General features: G+C 50.2%; 1 protein-coding gene across 17 annotated transcripts in view; it reads right to left on the reverse strand.

The window, feature by feature from the left end:
- PLCH1 (phospholipase C eta 1) overlaps positions 1-27,517 on the reverse strand; it is a 223,838-nt gene that overhangs the window by 7,335 nt on the left and 188,986 nt on the right. For 10 of the 17 annotated variants that reach the window (XM_070493783.1, XM_070493797.1, XM_070493790.1 and 7 more), the window contains 11 exons: positions 21,809-21,970; positions 16,519-16,590; positions 13,691-13,785; positions 10,851-10,948; positions 7,815-7,994; positions 7,618-7,725; positions 6,472-6,596; positions 3,560-3,685; positions 3,214-3,298; positions 1,016-1,162; positions 697-776 (listed from right to left, as the gene is read on the reverse strand). In XM_070493783.1, the coding sequence (XP_070349884.1) occupies positions 697-776; positions 1,016-1,162; positions 3,214-3,298; positions 3,560-3,685; positions 6,472-6,596; positions 7,618-7,725; positions 7,815-7,994; positions 10,851-10,948; positions 13,691-13,785; positions 16,519-16,590; positions 21,809-21,970 (1,278 nt within the window). The remainder of the gene's footprint in view (positions 1-696; positions 777-1,015; positions 1,163-3,213; positions 3,299-3,559; positions 3,686-6,471; positions 6,597-7,617; positions 7,726-7,814; positions 7,995-10,850; positions 10,949-13,690; positions 13,786-16,518; positions 16,591-21,808; positions 21,971-27,517) is intronic. The other 7 variants (XM_070493786.1, XM_070493798.1, XM_070493788.1 and 4 more) reach the window with 4 other exon arrangements.

Here is a 27,517-nt window from a genome sequence, read left to right on the forward strand (position 1 = left end):
AGCCGAGGAAGCCAAGGACACAGCACTCGGATCCCTCTGCAGGAGGAGCTGTGGGCTCGGTGGGCTCCTTGACAAAGAGCCCTGGACATCCCGGGTCCTGCTCACTGCTCTCAGCCTCTCCACATCCTGTCTGGTCCTGAATACTCATCCCAGTGGCCCCAGTAACTAGGCCCGACCAGAGAACAGCTACGATCTGCAGACAGGCCTGAGCTCTCCCGGGAAGGCAGCCGCATCAGGGACCGGAGGACATTTCTGTGGTCCCTTCTTTCAAGTCCTGTGGGCAGCTATAAATTCATTCCTGACTTTAGGTTTCAGTTAAATACAATGGCACTGGATGGAAGCTTCCTGTCTATAACTGGCAGGTTGCTGAGTCTTTTCAACGATTAAAATAAAATCAAAGCTTAACTGTATCTTCATTGTTTTAGCCAAACAAATGATTGCCTGAGAGAATCCTAGTTTGCTCCATTTTCCTAGAGCCCAGAGAGGCCCCTAGGTGGAAGGAAGAGGACACAGCCCCGATGACGGAGGGGCACAGGGGCGCAGCCTGAGCGGGGGCAGCACAGGGCTGGCTGGCTTCCCAGGGGAGCCGGTTTCTGATAAAGAACAGCTTGTGGAGAGGCACATGCCTTTTATGCAATTAGTCAAAATAAGGACCACATATTGCTGCAGGTGGCTTCGAGCCTCTTCCCTCCTCACCTTTCCGCAGATGTCATTGATGGTGATGTGCACAAATATGGATGCTTCTGTCAGTCCTTCAAGGTAGACGTGCCGGTAGCCTGGTGGGAGAGAGGCAGTTTCCTTTCACTGAACCGTGGGTGGCTTTCCCATGGGGGCAATAGGACTGAGTATCTGACCCCACAGGCTTTCCATTTCATAGAGCACGTCAACACGCACATGATCATCGCCAAGTGTTGTGTGTCACACACGCTGAGCATCAACTGTCATGCACGCCATGTTTTAACTCTGCCCAAGAAAAAGGAATGGTCAGTCTGGGGAGCGGGGCAGCCGTACCCACCAGGCACTAAGCTGCTGAAGGTCACAGTTCTTTGCCCAACGAAGTCTCGTCCTATAGGGTCATGATCCCACACGAGGAACCGGACCAAAGCTATTTCTGGCATGTGGACTGTAAACGTCAAGGTTTCTTCCCACATTGGGTTAAATCCTTGGAGAGACAGGAAAAGAAAAATCATGAAAGCAAACAGCCTGGCTAAACATGAACCAGCAGCAACACTGGCGAAAGGGACAGGGAAAACGGCCCACAATGGTGTTTAAACACGCGGAGACAATGGGCTGTCCCAGCACATGCTAGTGAAATAAAACCTTGGACTCACTCCATTGCCAGGAAACAGCTAGTAAGAAAAACGCCTGTCAATTATTACATGATCTCTAATGATCCTTAATGCAAAACCGCACTGCAGAGAAAGCCCTCAGATTCAGATTCAGAATGACTCAGTGCGGTGAAAAGTACCTACAGTTGTGGTCTAAGAATCATGTGTCAGCAAAAACAATCAAGAACGATGCCCCCCCTAGAATCAGCTTCTCGCATACCACGACCAGCTGTGGCAGAGTCACTGTGAGCACTTCGCACGGTGCCGCACAGGCCTGCAAGCCACCGCACGCACACCCTTCTGTCCACCCTTGGACAGACCTCAAGAGGGCGGGCACGGCTTTTGTTTTTTTCTGATTAATAAAAAATATATATTACTGGCTTTCAGAAATATACAACTGTTTAAAATTATACAAATAACACATGCTCTTTTCTTAAAGCAGGAAAGATAAGTATTTATAACTCATTTTATATTTGAGAAAATTGACGCTCAGAGAAAATGATGCGCCCAAGGTCACACCATTAGCGACAGAGCCTAATCAGACGGCACCGTCGATCTCAGTGGCTTCTCAGGAAACAAGACCCTAATACATGAAAGATGATATATTTTCATGGCTACTGAAAATAAATAGAAAGGTATAAAATTCCATTCAAATTCTAAAAGGCAAAAATACACTTATTTCTGGGTAAAATTCAGAGAAAATAGTTATATAAACTGATAAAAATTCAAGTGCTCTATATGTTTCTTTCTCCTTTCTAAAATGAAGATAAGGTTTATTAATAAAGGCACTCAGGGGGCATCAGCCACATAACCCTGTTAAACACCTCAGCTAATGAAATCATTACAGATAAAATCACTGGATGTCCCTCCTGAACAAGAAGGGATTATTATCTTTTTGTCAACTCAGTGATGACCTCTAAATTACTTCTGAGACTAAAAGGATCCACCGAGCAAGGGTAGGAAAACGCAGCACTGGAAGTTTGCCTTCTTTAAGCCTGTTACCCCCTAAGCAGCAGGCTCACACTGCAGCACGCGTCAGAAATGCGCTGTTACGCGATTTCATCGTGCAGACGTCACAGGGAGCACCTATCAAACCTAGCTGGTGTAGCCACTGCACACCTGGGCCACAGGGCACTCGTCTTACAGGGCCACCGTCCTACCTGTGGTCCATCGCTGACCAAAACATCATCATGTGGCCTGTGACTGTGCTCCTGAACCCCGATTCCTTTGCTTAAAAGAGCACTTAGAGAAACTCCTCCTAAGGTCTCTTTATGAACATGTGCCCTCTCAAACATTTTGAGGATTAAGGTTTGGATTTATTTTAGAGCACTGATGATGAGAGATTGAGAACAGGTTTGTCACATGTATGAACAAGCACAATTTTAGAAGACTACCGAGAAAAGACAGGAGGCTTGGGTGAAACTTTTTACATGGAACCAAAATACAGCCAGAATGCTGCCCGTCTGCCCCAGGGGCATATTCAGGAAGTCGACCTGCTAGAGGCATGCTTGCCTTTGGAGTTTCACACGCTCCAGAAAAAATGAGATCATCAAGATGCAGGCTCTTGAATGAGAACATGATATAAAACAGTGTAGGCACTTTCCTGGGGGAAGTTTTAACCCAGCCTTTAAAATATCACTCATTCTTTTTCAAGAGAAAAAAACTTTGCTTCAAAAGCAAAAGTCTTCAGAATCATGGTGACAACATCCACCAGCACATGCTCAGCCCCACATTACTGAGTCTCACGTGCTGGCAGGACCCCGACAGCAACTCCAACGGCAGTGATGGGTTAGGGATTTGCTTCTCCTTCACATAGACACATTTTTCAGTGCAGGTTCTATTTCCACAGCATTCTGATTATAAATAACACAGACTAGCACCTTACCATTGTCATCCACTACACGGGTTTGATCTTTGCAACAATCCACTGGCAATCCAATAATTTCAACTTCAACAAACGGATCAATGATCTATGCAAATAGAGAGTATTATTACAACGGATGCATTTCTACATACGTGTTAATTAATGTGACAATATTGGCCAAAATGTCCACATTTCAACAGCAACCCTTTTATTAGATGCTTACTAAGAAAGAGAAGCTGTACCAGGTGCAACAGACTCACATATATGAACAGGAATGAAAGAAAAGATCAACTTTTTGCTTGCCAATATTTACTAATGCTCCACAAACTACACGTAACGAGCCCAGAACCTAGTTCAAGGTACACACCCACAGAAATGGCAGCGTCTGTCCAAGCTCAGAGCAGCCGTGTTCACAATCATCACACACAGGAAACAACGCAAATGTCTCCCAAGAGCAGAATGGATGGACTGGGGAATGTTCACTGAATGAATACTGTACAACAATGAAAAAGAACAGACATAATGTCGAGGAATCCAGACATTAAAGAATGTGCTGAAGAGTCCACTTACACAAAGCCTGAGAGAGACAAAACGAGTCTGTCGTGAAGGCTGGTGTCTGCCTGGGGGGCTGGGAGCACATATTTACTGGGAGGAGGATGGAAGGTTCCTGGGGGTTCTCGTATGTTTTGTCTTGACCTGGGTTGCATAATAATTAATCAAGATGTCCACACTTGACTTGTGCACTTTAATGTATTTAAATCAATTGTTACTATAATGTAACTTTAAAAGTAGCAAAAAATAAAAAAGATTAAAAAGGAATCGAAAGAAACGATGTGAGTGTTTAGTCTCCCCATCCCCCTCAGCCCTCTCCTCTTGGGGAGAGTCCCACTTGTTGGTCACCCATAATCTCTTGTTTGTTGTGCAAGTTCTGGATAATAAGCAATGAAGGACTAAAAACCTAAAGAATCTGGAAAGAGCTGGTCTAAAAGTCTAAAAGAGAGAGAGTTACGAAGCTTGAGAAGGGACATTTTTAGAAGCATGGAGAGTAAGGAGAATACAGAATTTGGGGAAAGTTTCAGGGAATAAGACCTGGAGGGACAATGGGAAACATGTTAAGACAATTAGGTGGACAGACACAACTAACCATGGCAAAGTTTACTCGCTCTCAGTTAACGACTTTGTGCTAGAAGTCTTTCCCTTGAACAGAAGCCTGTGGTAAAGATGGACCACTGGGAATCTCAGACCTTTGGGGCAGCTAACGAATATGATTTCTCTCCTGAAGGAATTCAAGATGCCTACAGGCTTGAAGAGCACTTCCTGTTTCAGACGTGGCTCCTGAGCCGACCTCGGCAAGTGGTGTGGCCATCTGTGCCTCCGTCTTCTCAGCAACAAACCCAGACAGCAGTGTCTCCAGCATCACATTGCAATCTGGGCAAGATGCCAGAGGTGGAACTGGACAGTGCAAGCGAGACAGGGAGAGATTTGGGAGGAAGAAGTCCCAGGAGGGCAAAGAAAGAGTGAAATTAAAGACGACAATTTTCTGGTTGGGAGCAAGAAAAACTATTATTTCATTCTCAGAGATATGAACAACATGAGGTCACAGGCTGAGCACTCAGGGAGCCGGACAGGGGAACAAACTGTATCTTGGGGCCAGTCCCGTGGCCTAGTGGTTAAGTGCACACTCTACTTTGGCGGCCCGGGGTTTGCCAGTTTGGATCCAGGGCGCAGACCTATGCACCACTCATCAAGCCACACTGAGATGGCATCCCACATACAAAACAGAGGAAGATTGCACAGAAGTTAGCTCAGGGTTAATCTTCCTCAGCGAAAAAATAATAATAATAAAAAGACAAAACTGTATCTTTATTTTCGTTAGCCTGACTAAAGCATGACATAGCAATTTCATAATGTATAAAAATGTCAAATCATGGGGCTGGCCCCGTGGCCGAGTGGTTAAGTTCGCGCGCTCCGCTGCAGGCGGCCCAGTGTTTCGTTGGTTCGAATCCTGGGCGCGGACATGGCACTGCTCATCAAACCACGCTGAGGCAGCGTCCCACATGCCACAACTAGAAGGACCCACAACGAAGAATATACAACTATGTACTGGGGGGCTTTGGGGAGAAAAAGGAAAAATAAAATCTTTAAAAAAAAAAAATGTCAAATCACCACGTTGTATACCTGCAACTATTATAATGTTGTACGTCAATTATACTTCAATTAGAAAAGGATGGAAAAAAGAAGAAAGGATAAACATCCTGACACTCCCAAGACAATCCTTCCCGCTGCTGAGAAGAGAACAGAGTGGCGGAGGGAGGCCAGGCAGCGAGGGCCACTGCAGCGGACCAGACACCAGGGGACAGGGGTTTGGACGAGGCTGGAGGCAGCAGAGATGGATACATGGTCCCATCTGCAGCACCTGCTTCCTAAGGAGGAGGACACAGTGCATCTACTGAAGACGAGAGAGAAGAGCTGAGAGCAAATGCTTGAGGAGAGAGGAGCTGCACACAGCCACCGTGGAGAACGTGACTGCAAGCAGGGGAGCACCACGGTGGGCCGAGATCTGAGATGGAACCTGTGGTGGCATCAGACTGCAGACTGATTGGCTCCCATCAACACTGAAGATCCAGAAATCTCAGCTGACAGGTGGGAGTGGCACAGAGCTGAAGCGAGGGATACTCTTGACAGGAAGGATGTGAGCACAGGAGGGGCCGACAGTCAGGGAGAAACGGGGGCCAAGAAGGCTGAGAGCAGGTGTGATGGGGGTGACAGGTGAAAGCTCGGGAGGAGAGGAGGCTGTGCCACAGAGGAGACACCCCAACATCAGGCTGCAGCTGAGGTGACGAGCCAGCATGGGGCCAAGGGGTGGCCAATGTGCAGTGGAGGCGAGGTCACAGGGGGTGAGGGATGCAGTGTTCCTACTAACACCTAAAGGGTTCTCTGCACCTCGACTTTAGCCCTGCCTGTGTTGGCCTTGCACTGTGAGTGGGACTGTGTGCACGCAGCCCTCGAAACGGATGGCACACTGTCCCCCACGAGGAGCCACATGGGCTTCGAAATACATCAGTCAGTACTTGTGAGCTGCAGTCAGTACTCGTTATGAACATATGCATACATGCACGCACACACACGCACACTCACACATGTACGCACGCACACATGTGCACACACACATGCACATGTGCACACACATATGCACGCACACACAGAGCCCTCAAGACACTTTAGACAAAATGGAAACCAGGAAATAATCACCTAGCGCCCTTGGTCACACGCGCTTACCTCGCCTCGGTCCCCAAACATGGAGTCTGGGGGTTTGGGGAGCTGCTGCCCACTGATCACCTTCAGGACGAGCTGCTTCTTGGGGTTGGCGGGAAGCGGATCACCAGAGAAAGGGTTGAAAGTACCTAAGCCAAGTAAAGCCGAGGTTAAACTCTGACTGGCAGCGTGAGAAACACACACACACACACACACACACACACACACACACACACACACACGCAGGAGCCCCATAAGCTTGCAGAGCAAAGAAACGGCAAGTGCTGAATTCCTAGTGTCTCTCAGAGCAAAGACATGGTCACCCAACCATCGGCATGGCTTCTGCCTGAAGACAGTGCCAGCTGGCACCTCCACGCAGTGGTTCTCGTTAGGACCCAAGCTCCCAAAGGCCAAGGAATGGCCCATTTAGAGCAGATGTCTGCCACACAGTCATCGCCACGGCATGGGGAACAAGGACATTTTACGTGACTGTCAACAGAACAGAGAAGCAGAGTGGTTGCTCAGATTCAAATAATTTTCTAACCTAAACTATCTTGGGGGAGACTGAAGACAACCAACAGGAAGACCTGCCACTGAGTGAACAGTCGAGCAAGGAGACATGCAAGATGTGAAACGCTGAAGACATGTCGTCATCTGAATTGTTAAAAACACAATTTGGAAAATTGTAAAAGGATTTTAATGAGCAGAACCAAGAGAAAGTGTTTTGCCCTAAAACGGCACTATCTTTTCTCTTTGCTAGCTGTTCTGTCACGGGCCCACACTGACTGACACAGCTGAGGGTGTCGTTTCGGGGGATTTTAAGTTTTCAGCTGGTTTCAGACTCACTTTCCCTGAGAGAGCTCCTGTGCACAGGCCTCAGGCCATGCAGTTTACGAGTTACGCCCCATGAACATCATGCTGGGCACAGATTCCAGATGACAGTCCCCTGCTACCCAGGCCCCTCTTCACAGGCATAACCGCAAAAGAGAACGTCCCAGATGTCATGCTCAAAACGTGCAATAGTGTGACAAGTTCTAATTTACACTCCAACACCTCAGCCTCCTTCTTTTAAAAAATCATGTTGCAAACACCGGGTGTCGCACTCTCCAGAGAGCTCCTTCAAGAGCCGCCTCCTGCTCTCAGACACAGGGCTGTGAAGCCAGCACACACCTTTGCACATCTGCTGGGGTTTGAGGACGTAGCCACAGTTGCCGTTGGTTTTGAATTTGGCTCGATTTAGCTGCATCATCCGCCCTTCAGACTGGTAGTTCAGGGCCACTGCACAAGGTCAAAGTGGGAGAGGATTAGGGAGACGCAGCACAGAGCCACAACACGCAAAGAACTGCTGCTCCGCGAGGCATACGCACCCAGCTGGCAGCCCGTGCTCCAGTAGGGCAGAGGGTTGAAGTTGCTGGAATCAATGCGGTAGGCGGAGGGGTAAACCCTTGTGAGCTGCTTCTGGTTGTAAACCATGAACTGCTCTGCCTTCTGCTGAACAACCTGATGTGCTCTTGTTTCACTGAATGACAGCACATTTCCTGTGCTTCCTGGCAGTGTTTAATAAAGAAAAAAGAAACGTGAGTACAGCAAAGAAAACACCACTCATACTAGACCTTGTAACATGTCCAGCTGTACCAGGTCAACCCAGGGACACAGGCAGGGCAAAGCGGGTGAGCTCCTGACCAAGCAAGACACAGGAATTCCATTCTCAGGACTCTTCCCATTTGGGGCCAAATCAGAGCTGTGCATCTTACTAGGAGAACTGCTTATTTGTGCATCCCACATTCTCCAAGAATTCAATCACCTCACTCATCTGTGTCCATCTGGGAGCACGAAGAGGGCAGGCAGGTAAATTATGTTTTAGGTGCGTGAGTCAAACGAATATCTTTGCCAAAGATGTAGACAGTCATGGATAAATAAAACTATCTATGTAACTTATTCTGGCAACAGGGAGACAGTCATTGAAGGTATTCCTCTCAAAGGCAACATGTGAAATACGTATTAACTGATTGGATTCAAGGTCCAAGAAAATGAAGGAAAAAATCCAGTTCCAAAAAAGAAAAACTGAGTTTTAAAATTAATTTAAATAGATTTATGGAATCAGTCAAAATCTGTTGGAAAAAGAAAATAATGGAGAAAGAGCTCGAAAGAGCATTATAAAGAAATAAAGCTTTGGCACAATCATCAAGCTCACCAGGTTTATAAATAATGGAAAAATACTGAGGTGAAAGACCAGGAAGCAGATAGTAAAGTTTCTGCTTGGACTTTCATCAGGGTGGTCAACCCAGGGCCGAGGAAGCTGCAAGTTTGGGGTCACGATGGGGTCAACGTCCAAATGCCCCACCTCCACCCTTTTCTCCCATCCCATCTCTCATTGTAGACACAGTCTTCAATGCTCCCACCACACCCACACCCCCACCAAACACCCACTCCCCACCCCAAATGACCTCCCCTGCGGCTTCTGGACCCACTGAAAGACGGCAGTCTAGGGAAGATCCAGACCTGCGCGGAGCTTCGGTTTCACTCCAGCATGCATAGCAATGAGCCAAGTGTGTCTGCCCCCCGCCCCGGGGGGACACGGCCCTTGAAACCAGGGGCTGACTATCGTCTTGCTGGGCCAACTGGGCCTGAACTGTATGCAGACGGTGCGTGTTCAGTGCACACAGTCTCCCAGGGGCCCTTGTCCTTCGGTTGTGCACACTTGGATATTAAACATGGCCAAATGACTGACGGTTCCACCTCCAGGGTGGGAACTTGAACAGTCACAAACTCAGGCAGAGGCAAAGGGAGCAGGGAATTACAGGTTCAAGCTGAAGAATCCCCTCATCTTGACTTTCTCCTTATCATACATATTTTATTGACATATTGACATAACACAGTTTACATGTCCTGAGATGCTAAGCAAGACCTCTGCAGATTGTGGTGGACATGCTTTGAACATGAGAACAGACAATATCATAGCCTTTTTCTTTTTTTTTTCTGAGGAAGTTTGGCCCTGAGCTAACGTCCGTGCCCATCTTCCTCCACTTTATATATGGGACAGCTGCCACAGCACAGCTTGACAAGCGGTGCATAGGTCCGCACCCGGGATCCAAACCAGCGAACCCCAGGCCGCTGAAACAGAGTGCGCAAACTTAACCACTGCCCCACCAGGCCAGTCCCAAGATCACAGTCTTTCTGACGAGCCACATTCAGATGGTGGAGCCCTGTGGCCAGCACCACTATTTTCCCTATCCCTCGACATAAATATGCACGCCGTGTTATCATCAAGTTGCTCTGCATTAGGATAAGCCACGAATTCATTATCTACTGCTCATTTTGTGGTTAAAAACAAACCCACACACAAAAGACAAAAACAGCTAAATTTCAAGAGCCAAGTAGGAGTAAATATTATTCCCACTAAGCTAATACAATTATGCTTTCCCAAGGCCTTTATCAGAAACTCTACTGCTCTAAACCAAATGCACATTTAACTCCACTAAACCACTGCCTGCGCCTCTCTGAGCCGTGGGCAGTGAGCCCAAGAATGTGCTGTTCACCTGCTAGGCCAGTGACAGTGTCTCCTGTTCTCACAGGAGAAATTAATTTAGACTTTTTATAACTGTCACCATTTGAAGAAAGAATCAACACCAAAGGCAAGAAAACCTGCAGACAGAAAAAGATACCCTTGTGGAGCGGGGAGAAAGGACTGCCAGAGGATCCAGAGGTCGTGGAGGTCGCAAGGCTCAGGACACGCTGCTCCCTGCCACCAGGGGACAAGGACACAGGCTCTGACTCCACCTCAGTTCCACCAGAGTCAGGCCCAGACGGAGCGCCACAGACACGGTTTCCTTCTGAGGCGCTCACTGACTGAACGGATTCAGACCAAAGGAAGAGGGAAAGGAAAGGACCAGCTGGGAGTCCGGGGAAGAGCAGCGCGAGCAGGACTCTCAAGACACAGCGACGGCGGTACGAACGGCAAGAGAGGCAACACCTCTGAAATTTCTGCTTTTTGTTAAAACGTCAATCTGTGGGTTAAATTATTTCCATCACAGTCAAAATTTCCAATGAGAAAATAGGGGCTTTTCGAAGAGTTATTTTAGCCAATTAATTTCTTCCTTCCCCTGGTCGCTGGCACTGGCATGGGCACCTGTGAGCTGGGGAGACCTGTCTGCTGCTCTTGTCTTTGCACAGTAACCACGACCTCCCTGGCCCTCTGGTCACTCAGGCAACCACGGTAACCAATAATCAACAGAGCCTCCTGTGCGCTCAGCATCGCACGGGTGCGCAGTCTCCAGACAAGCAAGGAGGATTCGACCCGGTTCCCGGAATTCATGATGGCACCCGACAGACAAGAGACAAGTTAGCAGTTGACAAGGAAAGGCCAGGAATGTTCACGCAGAGGAGAAACACTGAGTCCTCACCATCGTCCATGATGTCCTGGGCTGCCACAGAGTTTGTGTACACAACCAGATCTGAGAGCTCTCGGCACAGCTTCATGGTTTTCCTCCGGCGACCAAGCCTGTGAAAACACATCCCTACTTAGGAGGTTTCAGAGCTGAAGAGGCTGGGGTTTTGTCCCTCCGCTCCCTCTCCCGGATCCAACAGAGCCAGGACCAGAAGCAGGCACAGGTCCCAGCTCAGCACCCACCCGTGATTTATTCACCACTCAGCCAGGAATCACAGTTTCTTCTCATGTGTTTGTGAGTTCCTTCGTGGGGGCTGCCTCCCACTGCTCCCGGGCTAGGGGGCAACACCAGAGTTCTCAGGGATCTGCTCTGCTTTGGCAGGAGGAAACCTGGACTGAAGTATAGAAACACTGCCGTGTGGGTTGTGAGAATCTACATCTGCAGGGAAACCTCCAAATTTCCATAGTGATTATCCTGCGGAGGGGCAATTACAACTGATTTTTAAAATTTCCTTCTCTATGCTTTTTCTATATTCTTCAACTTTCTTAAAACAAACATCCATTGCTTTGTTCTCTCTCCTATACACCACTCCTAGGATCCCCTCTACAACGCTACAGACTCTACCACTTCTCCTTGCTCCACAGACCCACATTCTCCTCACAGACACACTTCTCTCCTCTAGCGACCCCTAACTATCAGAAACTCTAATCCTCAGGAAAGGAGATACACAAACAGCCAATGCACTCATGGAAAGATACTCAGCATCACTAGTCATCAGGGAATGCAAATCAATCCACAATGAGATACCACTTCACACTCACTAGAATGGCCATAACCAAAAGCAGGCAGTATCGTGTTGGCAAGGAGGAGGGGAAAGGGGAACCTCACACGTTGCTGGGGAATATAAAACAGTAAAACTGCTTTGTCAAGACAGTTTGGCAGTTCCTCAAAAAGTTAAATGGAGTCACCACGTGACCCAGCAATTCCACTAAGTATGTACCCAAGAGAAATAAAAACACGTCCACATAAAAACTTACACACAACAGCCAAAACAAAACAGCCAAAGAGCAAGAACAACCTACATGTCCTTCAACTAAGAGTGGGTAGACAGAATGCAATCCGTCATATGAGGGAATATACTCAACAGTGAGAAGGACTGGAGCACCGACACCTGCCATGACAGGACGAGTCCTGAAAACCTCACACTGAGCCAAAGAAGCCAGACACAAAAGGCCAAAGGTTGCATGGTTTTGTTTATACGTAATGACCAGAAAAGGCAAATCTAAAAGACAAAGTAGGTTGGTTGGTGCCAGAGACTGGGGGTCGGCGGTGTGAGGTGGCTGCTAAGGGTAGAGTTTCTTTTTGGTATGATGAAAATGTTCTGGAGTTAGATGGTGAAGATATGGATTTATTCACCCAATGAGTACCTATCAAGCACCTACTGGGGATAAGATAGTGAACAATCAGACAAAAATCCTCACCCCAATGGTACTTATATGCATCCAATGAAAGAACTAAGGCCAAAATGCACCAACAATTCATTTTGCCAAGAAAGGAGACAGGAACATATACAGGGATAAAAACCAACATGACGAAAGAGTGCATGTTCCTAGTTATTGCATAATCAGGGAATTCTACAGCCATTGATGAAAATCTGGTTTTGTGAAGGCTAACAATTATAAATCCTGTGAGGTCATGCCTAGAAGTTACAAGTGAAACTCCAAGACACTCCATGAAACAGAGAAGTTCTGTTTAATCCTTGTCCTGGGAGGAGATTGGTTTACTGAAGTCCCAAAAGGACATCGTCACAGCTGTTCAGGCCTTGATAGCTGTATGAGCAAACCTCTGCGTGACCCCAGCACTGCATGACATGACTTCATGTGACACCTGTACCGATGTCCCGTTTGTGCAGTTGAGGCTGTCCTGGTTTTCCTCAAACGCTGCCCCTTCTGCGGCCATGTGGCTCAGAGCTGAGCCTTCCTCACACTCACATTTGACAGAATTCACAGCAGAGGGCTCCGGGAAAGTGACCCCATTTCTCTTTAATTCTCTACTACAACTACACATTGAGTTTTCCCTACCCTACCAGCAGGGACCACACATCCCTTGTGCGCTTGCCAGTCAGTTACTATTCTAGGTACAGACATTCTCTCGAGGTAAAGCTTACATGTAAAATCTCACTAGACACTGAATGCACTCCGTCCCCACAGGACCTCCGAGGTTCCGTCCTTTAGCAAAGGTGCAAGATGTGTCGGGGTGCGCATGCGCATGTTTTTGTGTATCTATCTGTGACATGATCTCCACTCCTTGGTGAGACGATGTGTAACATAGACTGCCAGAAAACCCTACATCAGATGTCGTGTCACAGTATGGCCTCTGAAATATGGTCACTTCACTCATCCCAAGTTCTGTCGCCAATAACACAGAAGACAGCAGCTAGTATTCTGAGTGCTTAGTTGACTAGGGTGTGGCTTCATCAGCCTGAGTGGTTTAACTCCTTACACTGACTCCAAAAAACAGAAAGAAACGAGGAGCCTAACTTGTCCCCGTTAGAGCTGGAGGAACAGGAATTTGCATCTGGAAACTCCAGACACCTGGCTCCTCACCAGCTTATCCTCCATCCTCTCCTCTAGTCTCAGGGGAGCCTGGATGAGCTCGTGCCCCCTCTTCTCGGAAGACATGGCCAGCATTTACAGAGAGCTGGCTTGGCGCCAGGCCCCATGCATTCTCATCTTGTTCCAGGCGACCTTCGCACATCCCTTGCACTGAGCACTCCCCCTGCGATCCAATTCTCTAGACACACACAACCAAGACAGCCAAGCTGAGGGGCAGGGCCCAGGGACTCAGCTCCTCACCTGGAAAGCGGGCTGGGCTCCTTGCTAGGAGGCTGCTGTGCATCCTCCTCGTCATCAGTACCGTAAGATTTAGACCGTGATTTTGTGGTTTTCTGCTGGAAAAATCACAGAAACTTAACAACAAAGTCACTGCATCAGGGACATCTACCACACACAGACAAGGGATTGGTTTTAAAACACACACACACGCACAAGGATGGTAACTTAGAGGAACAGAACGGACCACATATTGCAGCCTGTGTCACCACTGACAAAAAGCATGTTACGGCCGTGATTACACTAAAATACAAAGGCAAAACTGATTCTCACACTCTAAAACTGGCTTTTAAGCCACATGACACACAGGTCCTAGAAAGACCTCACTAGTCAGGTATCAAGGGTCTCCATGAGGATCATAGTTGTAACATCTATTTAAATGATTATAAGGGTTAAAAATCCTCTTATATAGGAAGCTTGTGTTCCTACTGAATTACGAAAGGCAGAATTGATAAGAAAGACAAGCAGTACTTTTTGTCTAACGAATAACTACCGTCCCTGCTTTTGATCAGAATGCACTCTAATAACCATCTGTGTCAACTGCTCTGTCGAGCTTTAACCCATTTTACTTTCTAGCAGCAGAATGAAACCCACTACCCAGGGGATTCAGGTTGAAAGGCTGAGAGTAATGTGGGGTCTTCTGGACAGACTGGCTGTTAACATAAAACTTTCCAGGATGACATGGTTTCATCCCCGCCACACTGGAGACAACCCCAATATTCAGCAACATGTACCTCAACAATACAAATCATGGAAAGGGACCCCAGTAACGGCAGGAAACCTTGCCACCAAAAGTACAGCTTCCACAAACAGGGAAGAAGAGCTGTAGATGGTCTCCTGGACATGGAGGCAAGGGGCTCAGAGAGGGAAGGGCCCTCCCACATCACCACGGCCACACACTGCCTTCCAGTCTCTCACCCTCAACGGAGAAAAACAAGCTACACCGTTGGCATAAACACACTCAACCCTACTGCACTGACAGCGAGGCATCAATTTAGTCTGGAACCTTCTCAGGCATAATCTGTGCCTCGAGAACCTCGGTGCTCACAGTGGGGACCCAAGCATCCGATGACTGATGTCATTTCCAGCCGGCCTCTCACAGCTGGCAGGTCGGCTGCCCTCTCCAGCTTCCTACTGTGTTTTTGTTATGAAATATTATTAAAATAACCTATAAGTAGTCCTGTGGGCATTCATTCTTATGAGTTGAGGCATAATAAATTCTAATTCTCTAGTAGCTAAAGTACTCCCCAAAATACTTACTCTAGAAAATAATTTTAATTTAACGAGTAGTTTGTAATCAAGAAATGAAACATTCTCTAATTCCACATATAGTTAGTAATTTGAAGTATTACAATAATAAATCTAGCTTTTTAAAGTTCATTTTTAAATGTAAAATGCAAAAAGTAGAAATAAGTAATGAATCACCAACGACAGATAATATTTGGAGAAATGACGACTATTTTCTTTGCATAGTTTGGCACCTCTTGTCATGGTGACAAACCACATCACCGATTTTCATCTTACTTTCCCTGTGTGCGTATGTTGAACTCAGCAGCATGGTCACCTTTTAAAGGCTGCATGACTGTCTGTAACATGAATGAACCTCGGTTTACCTAAGCAGTCTTTATGGGTGAACGTTTTGATTCTCTTCAGTTTTTTATTATAATGACTATTTTGTCCAGCCTTTTAATAAATTATCCTATTGATGGGGCAGGAAATTCCAGGTACAATATTCCTTAAAGCACAAGAAAAGGCCTTACAGAAACCTCAGGCATAGAGTCCACCATCCAGTAACTGATGTCTTACATGACACGTTTTATCTTTTTAGTGAAGTCTAGTGACACACGTGTACAGAAGCACACCACCTTCACTGCTCATGGGGACCTTCCGCGCAGTGAAACCCCCAGGTAAGGAAACGGGAACCTGATTCTCCCATCAGTCATCTCTTCTCCCCTCAGGCAACTCTACCCTAACTTCTACACCAGAGATTCTTTTTGCCTGTTTTGAGCTTCATATAAATGGAATAAAACTGAGTGTATTCTCTTGGGCCCGACTTCTCCTGCTCAATGGCATGTTACAAAGATTGTTTTGTTGCACGTAGCTGTAATTTTGTCATTCTCATTGATGATTAATATAGTCCCTTATGTGGATACACCACAGTTTGAACTGTTTCCTGCTTGTCCTATTACAAATGATGCCACCATGAATACTGTTGTCTTGGTCCCATGACACACACCTAACCATGCGGCTGGTAAGGCAACACCCGGTGCAGCCTCAGCGGATCCTGTGGAGCAGGCGCCAAAGCAGCTGCTCACACGCGTTCCCTTTAGCCATGCAGGCCCCAGCTCCCGTCTTCAGTGCACCTGCTGCTGTCAGTCTCCTTGTGGTTGCAACCGTGGCATGCAGATGTGGGCCCTTGTTGCCATTTTGACTGGCACTTCCCAGATGATAGAGAAGGCAAGCGGCTTTTCCGAGTTGGCCATCTGGAGACCTTCTTTTATGAAGTGTCATTAAGTTGCCCATTTTTTAAAAAATCAGGATGCTTGTGATTTTTAGTGATTTGTAGGAATTCTTTATGTATTCAGAATTAAGTCCTTTGTTGGGTGCGCTTTTATTGACATGTTTGATGAACAGAAGTTCTCAACTGTTAAAGTAGCTTAACGATCAAGCTTTTCCTTTTCTGGCATCCTGTCTGGAAATCTTCCCTTATCCCCGGGTCACGATGATCTTCTCCTGTTCCCCCAGGTCGCTGCATTAACTGAATTGCGCACACTCATCACCCCAGCTCCTACCTTGTATTTCCCAAAGTTGGTCATGAGGGATCGTCCGTGCGATTTCTTCCCACTTTCCTTCACATCTGGGTGCTGCGTAAACAAAGTAAATGTGAGTGTTTTTATCCTCTGCTCTTGAGTCTCCCTTAGATCTGGTGGAATGGCGGGACCCTCCCTCTGCCTCTCGGTGGAAAGCAGGAGGTCCCCTCACCTCCTCCTGCTCCACCCGCCCCCTCAAGGCAGCTGAGTTGGTTGAAAGAGGACACTGGCGTGGAGAGGCCTGGGCACCCGCCTGGACACAGCACCCACCACGGCTCCCCAGGGCGGGTTCCAGGCCTGGGGGCAGCGCCCACCCCACAGGATGAATCCTTGAGAGCCTGAGTTGGGACAAACCGTCTTAAGTCAAAGGAGATGTAAATGTGGAAGATGGGCATCCTTCAGCGCCAGTTGTGCTGAATAAGGCAAGTCCCCACATTCACTGAATCTGCTGTTTGGGATTTTAAAACATTCAAAATAGACAAAACCCAAACCCATCTATGAGGTACTAAGTCGTTGTGTTTGCTTGTTTAAGTAAACCACAGCAAAGCCCTCTGTTTCCTGGTATCACCCCTTCTGTTGCAGCCCTGGGAGGAGGGGTTACAGCCTCTGAATTGCCCTCACTGGGTTAATTTTCCAGGTTGGAGCGCTCCCTGTGCAAGCCTGTGTCTCACTCGGGGACAGAAAGGCCACCAGGGTTCAGACCCTCATTCCACTGTCATCCTGATGCGCATGTCAGGTGGTCCCTGCACGACCTGGTGTAGGGAGAGCATGGCGCCTGCCCTCTCAGGAGCTCCCAACAGACAGAGAGAAGCAACAAATGGAGTCGACACAGACACAAAACCACATGGAATCCAAAGTCAGGGAGGGCGTCTCCACATATGCACGGAGACTCATCAACAATGCCATTCAGGGGGCCAGCCTGGTGGTGCCGTGGTTAAGTTTGTGCGCTCCGCTTTGGTGGCCTGGGGTTCACAGGTTCAGATCCTCGGCACAGACCTACACCATGCTCGTCAGGCCACGCGTGGCAGCATCCCACATAGAGAATAGAGGAAGATGGGCACAGATGTTAGCTCAGCAACGATCTTCCTCCCAAAAAAAAAAAGATGCAATTCGGGTGGGGAGTGGGAACTGAGAAGGAGCTGGGAAGGAGGGAGCTCAGAAAATGCTGGCAGGGTTGGGGTAGGAGTCACAGGGGAATCTAGTTGACTGGTTTACGTGTATTGATGGCCTCTGAAGATTTATTAAAGCCAATCGTGAATTGTTCAAAGTCCCTGGAATTAAGTCACCAGATGTGGCCACAGAAGTAGACTGCTCCCCAGGCCAGGAGACCCAGTGCTGCCACCAAGGAGCTGACGTCCTCCAGAAGCCCCTTCTCTGGACCTCAGTTTTCTCTTCTGTGAAACGAGGGAAGAACAGGCCAACTGACTTCTGAGTTCCTTTCTACTTCTGATAGCCCATCAGGTGGTAAGGAGATCACGTCACCTATTGTCTAAAACAGGGCCTTTTTAAGAGTGGGGTGAGTAACCACGCTGGGACAGTAAGGCAGGGCTGCCCCAGGCAGTGAGGTTGAGGGTCATCCTCCTCAGTGTGCACCTGCTCTGTCCCGAGGGTGACATGCAACATATACTCTCACTTAACACACACGGCCACCCCGGATGTAAGGATGATGAAACCCCAACCTCACAGACAGAAAAGGCTGAAGCAGAGTGAAGTGAGACGGCACGCCCAGGGCTGCCCAGCCAGCTGGTGACAACACAGGGGCCCTGTGTAGCTGCCTCCACTCTGGCTCTCTCCCCTCCCTGATCCCTCCGGCTCCGGACCCCTTTCAGTACCACATCCCTCACTGAAGTCACGGGTCAGACGAGGTGCTGGGAACTTGGCACGAATACAAGGGTGACAGCGAGAGCAGACTGTCCACGCTGGGCTGCAGTCTAAGGGCAGAGCCAGTGATCAGAAGACACTGAAGAAGGGCATGACGGGGAGGCTCCGGGCCCTGCGGGATGGCCCAGAAACACCACCGACCCAGACTTGAGGGTCAAGGACGCCTGCCAAGGGGATGTGATATGAAAGCTGGAGCTGGAAGCTGGTGGATGTTATCTACATGAGTGAGGAGGCAGAAGAAGCAAGCCGCAACAAGGAGCCGACACAAAGCCAGAGCTGAGGACCAGGTGCCTTCCAGGAAACAAAGACTGTGGAGTGCACGTGCTGCACACCTGCACATGGGCGGACGAGTCGGAGCTGGGGCTGCAACACGGCAAAAGGATCTTTTGGGTTATATCCTGGAATTTGAACTCTATCCCCCAAGTTATGATGTGCCTTTGAATGGTTTAAAACAGGAGAATGACATGGTCAGATGCACATTTCTGGAATACCACTGCGGCAGTGGGTCGTACAGATGGGGGACCAGAGAGGGCAGGACAGTGGGGGCTGGAAATGTCCAGTCAGGGAACAGTTATGGCATCCAGACAGCTGCCACCGGGATGCAAAGGAAGGAGCAGACTCGAACCTCCTGGAAGGTAGCGTCCTTCAGGGTCTGCTATGCTCTTCGGGCCCAAGGGATGGGAGCCTCACCCTCACTCTCTGCAGGCTCTCCAGGGAAAGGACGGACAGCAGCACAGGGTGCCAGAGCACCGAGCCATGGCCCGGAGAGGAGGTAGCGGAGCTACAAGCCACCCTGAGCTCTCAGCCCCAGACAGAAGCGCCCACACACATCTGACACAGACGGTCTTCACTCGCCTGTTGAACCAGAACCACCCTTTACAAACCAATACCACAGCAGGGCTAATGCATCCATGCCGCCGCCCAGACTTAAGGGAAAGTAACAAGTAAGAAAAGCGATGAGTCTGCCTCACACATCTCTGAGCTCTTGCGGCCCCGGTCTCCCCCTGATGGGGACGATTGCTAGGATCTCGTCCACGAACAGCGAAAGCAAGATGTGCCTCCTGCGTTTCTTCAAGACTCTCCCAGACCTGCTGTGGCACCTGCAACTGGATGATCCAGGACGGAGCAAAGACTCCACAGGACATAAGGGGAGGTGACTGGCCCAGACTGGAGAGCTCACCAAGGACTAGCAGCAGAAAGGAAGCTGGACTAACCACGGGTGAAGTCACAGACATTCGCATGGGTGAAACAAATTGGCAGGGGTTGGGTGCTTATTGCTATTTACTGAAACTTTTAAAAAAACTCAGAACTGCAGGGTGAACGGGGGGGGGGGGGGGGGGGGCGGGGTGGACACGCTGGGTGCCCTCATGCCCTCTTCTCCTCTCACGTGCAGTTTCAGAGGCCTGGCCTAGGCACCAGGTCCAGGGCTGAGTTCTCGCTGGCATCAGCAGCAAAACCCTGGACTTTGCCTGACTGCTACTCCAGGAAGGACGCGTGACCAGCTTGGGGGGCACAGTAGCTACACCGTCTACCAGGGCTCAGCACGAGCTGGAGTGCTGGATGGGGAGCCCGTGCTCCACCCTCTCTGGATCTGCACAAGGACACAGCAGCTCATGACCTGTTGGCAGTCGCCCTACAGCCACCAGGGAAGGGCCAGACAACATGGAGGACCCTGGCATGTGGGGGCAGGGCAGAAAGACAGGCCTCTGAGGCCCTGCTGCACCTCTGGACCAGGTCACCCTGGAGGCCGCTCTGCATGTGAACCTGCCAATGACCCAGTGCAACGCTCTTCTCCATTATTTAAGCCACTTGGAATTGGGTTTTCTATTTGAAACTCAACAGACCTGAGGAACAGTGAGTGGCTGAACAGTTGGACTTCTGCGGGGTCCAGAGAGCAAGCCCCACCACTGGGTAGTCTCCCCCGTAGGGTCTTCCCTCCGCCTGGGGATCCCTCAGCCCAAGATCAGAGACAGTGGCAGGAAAGGCTGCCATGAGCTGAGCCAGGGGTGCACGGATCTCCTCTGGGCAAGAACAGATGCCCCAGGGCCCTCCAACGAGACCATCAGTGAACTGGCTCTCCCTTTTCCTGGCCCAGCTATAATATTTTCATCAGAAAGCTGAGCAGAAACCTCAGCCAGAGCCCAATGCGCCCGTTCATTTGATGATGGTTTATGAAGGTCTCACTGAGTCCCGAGCACCATGCAAGCCAGAACAGCAATGGTCATCGAGAGGGACGCGGCTCCCGTCTTCACGGAATTCATAGGAAAGCTGGGAAGATAGACATTGAGCAAATAAGTGCAAGCTTGTTTTTTAAAAAGTCCAGGGCAGCCTATGGCCTAGTGGTTCAGTTAGGCACAATCTACTTCAACAGCCGGGGTTCAGATCCAGGGCTCAGACCTATACCACTCATCAGCCACGCTGTGGTGTCGACCCACATACAAAATAGAGAAAGACTGACACAGGTGTTGGCACAGGCACATCTTCCTCAGCAAAAACAAACAAACAAACCTCCAGAAAAGAGACGCTACAACAAGCTGCCATGGACAACAGAGAGGGGACAGTTAACCTAAGCCAGGAGTCAAGGTAGGACTCATTTAGGACACTGCATTGAAGCTGGAATTTAGAAGACTAAGCAGGAGTTACCCAGAAGAAAGGTAGGCTGGGAGTGCTCTGGGCAGGAGAACCGAATGTGAGATCAAGCACGTGCACAGTTAGGGCCAGTGGAACAACGGGAGGCAGTGCGAGGGAAATAGGGAATCTGAGAGTGGAGAGGCAAGGATATAACTCACAGAGGTCCCCAAAAGCCTGGTTACAGAGCCTGTAATTTATCCCAAGCACAACGGGAAGCCCTGAAGGTGCTGAGCAGCAGAGTGACAGGGTCAGATCTACATTTCAGGGCACTAGGCCTATGGCAGGGTGCAGACCAGACGGGGCACGTGGGGCTAGTAGAGCTGGAAGCCAACACCGGCCAGCCCAGGATATGGCCACCAAGAAGAAGAGGAGCAGACAGAGGGCAGCCCTGCTCAGGACATGAGGCTCCGAGGCGTGGAGGCTGACCCTGGGGCTCTGGGACTGATCTGTGGCATGGGGGCGGACCCCAGTGGTGGAGGCGGGCCAAATGTGGAGAGAGAGGTGGGCAAAGTGCTGGTGGCTCCAGCCTCCAGCTCACTTGAGCGCGCCTGGCAGGGGGAGGGGGCATCTGGGGCCCTGGCTGTCTGTCATTTTCACCCGCCCGTCCAACTGTCAGCTCTTTCTCATATCCTTTTGCGATAGGATGTTTTCATGTCTCAAGCGACTTGAGGGCAGAAATGGAAGAACTGGAGGAGCCCTGCGTAGACAGTAAATGCTGGGAAGCAGGAGGCGCCCCCTTTCCCGGGCACGAGGCTGGTACCTGTGTCAGGTGTGCGTTCAGGCCTTCATGCGTGGCCTTCAGCAGAGCCCGCACCGTGAAACTGTCAGGATCTTCTTTGTCTCGAATTTGAGATTCTTTTAACAGCGACTCCAGTTTTTTCCTGATGAACGATTCCACCTGATGCTCAGTAGTTCCGTTATTCTGCAAAGAATCAAGCAATGGAAATAATTTTCCTTACAGACAGAGAGCCCATCAGAACACCCTTATTCAGGCCAACATCGCTTCTATGGTTCAATTCCCTCTCAGTCACCTGCAAGAACGTAAGCTCACTGTGCCGTTTTGCTCCTTCCTGCACACACCCCAGTTCCACAGTCAGGGATCGCGGTGCTGCATCCGCCCTCGAGACCCTATGAGGTCTCAGTATCATTTCCATCTCAGAGATGGAGAATCTTTCGCTCAGAGAGACTGCGCTGCTCAAGGTCTCGAAGTCAGCAAGTCACCAAGCAGGACTCCGGCAAGGCCCCGACACTGTTCCCAGGACCCTGCTCCCTACTTCAACGGAAGGGGGGCGGCCAGAGCGTCTGGGGCCAGGTTTTCTCTGTCCAAATGGGCAGATCTGAGCAAAAGACGCTATTTAAAACCAACCACTTCCTTCACTGAGGGGAGAAGAATGCTATGGAAACCTCTGGAGCTGAGGACTATCCTAAGAGAAAACCCACGTCCTTCCTCTGAGCTCACTGCGTAAGTAGAAAGAACCACTGATGACGCGTCATCACATCACTTAAGGTCACAGCTAACTTCAGACAAAGTGTCTGAGGACAAAAGTGTGTCCATATCTAGATGACGACGCAGGCAATTTCTAGGGGATGGAGGGACACAGGTTTCCTAAGTCTGCTCAGCACAGCCTCTTAGCCACCTTGTTCGGCGTGAACCCAAAGGCTGGCTCTGCTCACAGCTCAACCACCCTCTCACCTCCCACGTCCACACCTTCCTGCAAAGTCTCCAGCCACCTGCCCAGGGCCACCCCCGAAGGCAAGGGGAGGAGGGCTCCTCCACAAGAACAGCCCGTATTCCTCACACAGAGCCTCAGGCCGTGTCTCCACTGGCAAGTCGGTTACAAGAGACAGACTTGACCCTATTAAACCCCACAGAAGGGGCAGCTTTCTAGTTAATGGATTCACTTTCACAAAATTTTGTAAGAACCAGTAATGTAAACGCCCAAAGGGAGATGCGGACGGGGCCGAACTGCCTGTGTGAGCATCACACGCGGGAATATTGTTAATGCATGGTGAACAAGGCCGGGGTCCTGAGGGAGATGCAGAGATGGAAGAGGGCTGGCCCTTGACCTCAGGAGCAGACAGCCCCTGAAGCTGACAAAGGCGTGTCCCCAAGCAGCACTTCCGTCTGCATGGCTGGCTCAGCCACGGTTCTGAGAAGGGACACGGCCTGGCCTTCCTGCCCGAATGGCCGAAATGGCCTCAAGGAGAGGCAGGGCAACTGGCACAGCTGGTGAGTGAGACCCCACCAGCGACCAAGGGCAGGGCCCTCCCATCATCCTCAACCCAGTGCAGGCTCCACGTTGGTAAAGTGTGTTCCGTGGACACAGAACAGGCTGAGTTTCTGAGGGCAGAGGCACAGGAGGAGAGTGATGAGGGTGAAGCTGGAGGAGGACTCTGGGGGCAGGCGTGGAGCTGCCAAGCTGCCACGTGGAGGAGTGTCTGAACCTGCAGCATGTGCAGACAGGGGACAGCGCCCCAGAGAAAAGGACAGACACACCAGCTCCCCTGACAGGCGCTGAGAGCCAGGCCGATGTGCCGGGGTGGATTCAACGAAGATGAGAGGGTGAGAGCAAAGTCTGCCTTGCATAAAACACACACACATTGAGCTGCCACATGTCCAGCGAGAAACATGAATGAGGCTCAACCCACCATCCCAGAACCCTCGGTGTCACAGTGCAGACACACAGGTCAGTGGACAATCACAAGCAGCAGCAAGCAGACATCGGGGTACAGGGGGCCACCTGCCCAGCCCTGGAGTGCAGGAGAGACTCCCAGGAGCAGATGACACCTGGACCAAGCCTTGAAGACATGTGTCAGTCTCCCATCACTGCTGTCACAAACTACCATGACCTGCCTCTTAAAGCAGCAGAAACTCGTCCTCTTGAAGTTCTGGAGGCAGGATCACAAGTCCAGGCATTGGTAGGGCTGGGCTCCTGCTGAAGCCCTGGGAAAGCTCCTTCCTGGCTTCTTTCCGTTTCTGGCAGCCCCCAGCACCCAGGGGGCGCACGGCAGAGGACCTCCCATGGCTGCCTTCTGTGTCCCTCTTTCATCCGTCTGACCCTCCTCTCACGAGGACACTTGTTACTGGACTTTTAGGGCCACCAGGCTACTCCAGGATGAGCTCATCTTGAGACCCTTAACTTAATTATTAATTACATCTGCAAAGGTTCTTTTTCCAAATAAGGTCATGGTCATGGGTGCTAGGGCAGGACTTGGACATGTCTTCTGTGGCCACAAATCAACCCACCACCACGAATATGCACTGACCATCCAGCAAAGGGTCGAGTGACAGCATTCCCACGTGAGCCAGAGCACGGAGAGACTGTTAACATGGGAACACGTGGAGAAGAGAGCACAGGTGTGGGCGTGTGCACATGTGTGCATTTGCGTGTGTGCAGGAGAAGCAGCCAAGCCTCCCCCGTGCTGAGTCCGCAGAGTGCCTTCCGGTAACGCTGCACCTGAGCCGCCCAACGCCCTTCAAGGCAGCACTATGACTCTCCAGATTTTACTCATAGTAACACATAGGCAGGAAGACTGTCCAGACATGCATGCCAAAGAAGCGGCTGACCCAGGACTTGAACCCAAGGCTTCCAGCCCAGAGCTCCAGGTCTGTGTCTGCACGCAATGCTGCAGCCAGCCCCTTGAGGCTGTCACAGTAAAGGAGAACCTCTGGAGACTAATGAATCAGAGCAGGTGCATATTTTAAACACCCATTACTCCTATACGACGGCTGGGAAATACACAGCCACAATCCCTCTGCAGGAAACAGCAGGTTTCACAGGTCAGCAGGGACTCCAAGAAAAGAGCTCCAGGTCTCAAACGCCCAATGCATTTGATCAAGCGACCCAGAGACTGACAAACAGAGATGGCAGCACCCAGGGCACATGCCACATGCCACATGCCCATCAGCTCCTTCCTGGCTCAGGCCGCGGGACAAGCCAGAGACCGTGATGAACTGTAGTCACCACGTCCAGACACCCCATCAGCAAAGCACAGACAAAAATATGGAGCCAGATGGTGGGTGCTGGTGAAATAACAAATGCTTAATACAAAGCTATAATTATTCACTTCACATCCACTGAACACTGGGAGTTGCTGGAGGAATGAAATTTCTGCTGGTGGGTCTTTCTCTTCTCTGTGATTTACAGCATGAGAAAATTAGCCACCAGGGACAAATAAACGTGTGGCTAAGGTTTCACTAATATGTTATCGCTGAGTTCTGGAACCACACAGCAAAGAAGGAACCTAGACAGACACTGGAGCTCGCAGCCTGCCATCCATGTGCAGCTGCAGCAGTGACCACAATTGGACACGGAGCATCATGCTCCTTTGTCCTGAGCCAGTGGGAGAGAGGATGCCACAGCAGGGGTGTAGGGGAGGGGGGCAACCCTTCAACGTGGGGAGAGTCCCCACCAGACACACCCTCAGGGTGGCCAGTTCCGTTTCTGAGAGGTAAATGGGATCCAGGAGCACCCACCACGGGTAAATAAACACAAACACACTCTTGTTTGGTCTCCAGCCTGAAATAAAAGGATCCCAGGGAAGCAAGGCAGAGGGCTTCCCGAGCCACAGCCCCCAGCGTAGGCTGGGCAGCAGCAGGAGAGAGCGCAGCAGGGCTGGAGGGCTGCCCTCGAGGGAGGGGCCCTCTCGCACAGAGGCCCCACCTCTGCACATGCTGGAAGCCCCAGGCCACACCCTGGACCAGGAACACGGGAATCTCTGGGCCGGGACCTGGGCACTGGAAGTTCTGAAAGCTCTCCTGTTATCCCTGTGTACAGCCCAGGTTGAGGAATTTGCTTTAACAAAATGAAAACAAGACAGTGGAACATATCACCTGCCCCAACGTCCTTCTCCCTCTAGGCTGGAGTCCAGAGTCAGGAGGAACAATGGACAGGTCAGCTTCCCGCATGAGGCCCAGAGCTCCCAGAGCCCTGACCTGAGGGTGTCGTGCTGCAGGGCAGCTGCCCTCAGGCTCAGGTCCATACGTCCCTCCCCGTCCTGCCTACTCTGACAGCCCCCTGAAAACACCACTGCTCAGGACCCCTGTTATGACAACCGAGTAGGTCCTTGTTCCCGATGGTGTCTGATGATTGCTGAGCACAAACCACATGCCAGGCACTGTTCTTCACAGGGTTTGAACTTACTGAGCCCTCATGATAATCTTCCTCCTTTTTTTAAGTTAAATAATGATTTTGTGCTTTAGTACATGAAAAGTCAAATTTATGCAATCATGGCAGAGAGGACAAGAGGGACTTGTGCTCCAATGGGGACAAATCGCTTATTCCCACATCACAGAGACTGTTGACTCAGTTGCTGTCAGTAAGAATCAGACAGAATTTAGGATCGTGATCCTTTCTGTCTCAAGGTGTCTTAAAATAGCAAGAGTGCCTTTAATTGGTCCTCAGGGAGATCAGGAGAGAGATTTTTGGGCTTCGGGATGCTCAAGATATGATGGCCTATCACACCATGTGCTTGTGCAAGGTCAAGGGCACCCCAGGACTGCACACCTGCCCTCCTTGAGGTCAGGCATCCATTTCAGCCAGGAGAGGACATGTTCCCCACAGTGCAGAGCTAACAGGGACAGCTCCATCCCAGGAAGGTAATGTGACTTACAAAGGTGGAGTCAGGCAGAGAAGCTGCAGCCACATTCTGAAGCATTATTTTAATGTCCATTTAGAAGACGAGGATCGAGGATAAAGAAACCGAGGCACAGCACTGTGGAGGAGTGATGCCAGCATCATGGCAGAGTGAGCTGTTCCTTTTGTCTCTCCCCTCTAAGTTACAACTAAACAGACATCCATTAACCAAGAGGAATCCCACACAGCACAACAGGATGTCTGAGAGACCCACCAGCCATGCAGCTGACAGCGGGTGGACTGGATCCCGGGAGGTAGGGGAACAAGGTGAGTGCACCCCTCCCCCTCCCTGGTGGCAGCAATGCAGGTGGTTGGATCCTCACACAGTGGCCGGCACTTCTATGAGTGGAGGTGGGGACACCTCAGCCTGCACATGAACACATTGAGAGGTGCAGCCTGACCTGCAGAAGCACCAACTACCGTGGCAGCCCCACCTGGGCAAATGCTCCTCATCAAAGGGTGGCAGCTCAGCCTGCATGAAGGCACCCTACCTGCCAAGCACAGCAGCCCAACCAGACTTGCCTGTGAGGCCAGCAGCCCCACCCATGCAAAGGCAGCCCATCCACCAAGAAGAGAGGCCCTGCCTGCATGAACACGACCTGCTGAGCAACTGCAGCCAGCCCATGCAAATGCAGAGCAGAACCAGCACAGCCACAAGCAGATGGGGCAGAATCAGGAACACAGCACCTGGCCCCCACAGCAGTGGCAGGTGGTATCTGCAACCTGACACTACCACAAATGCGCCAACAGAGGATCAATGCATCAAGGAGCAGAAGAACTACAGTAACACTTCAGAGCAGAAGGAAAATGACAGGTCTCCAGAAACCAGTCCT

Source organism: Equus asinus, chromosome 21 (genome assembly GCF_041296235.1).
Source record: "Equus asinus isolate D_3611 breed Donkey chromosome 21, EquAss-T2T_v2, whole genome shotgun sequence".
Taxonomy (NCBI): Eukaryota; Metazoa; Chordata; class Mammalia; order Perissodactyla; family Equidae; genus Equus; species Equus asinus.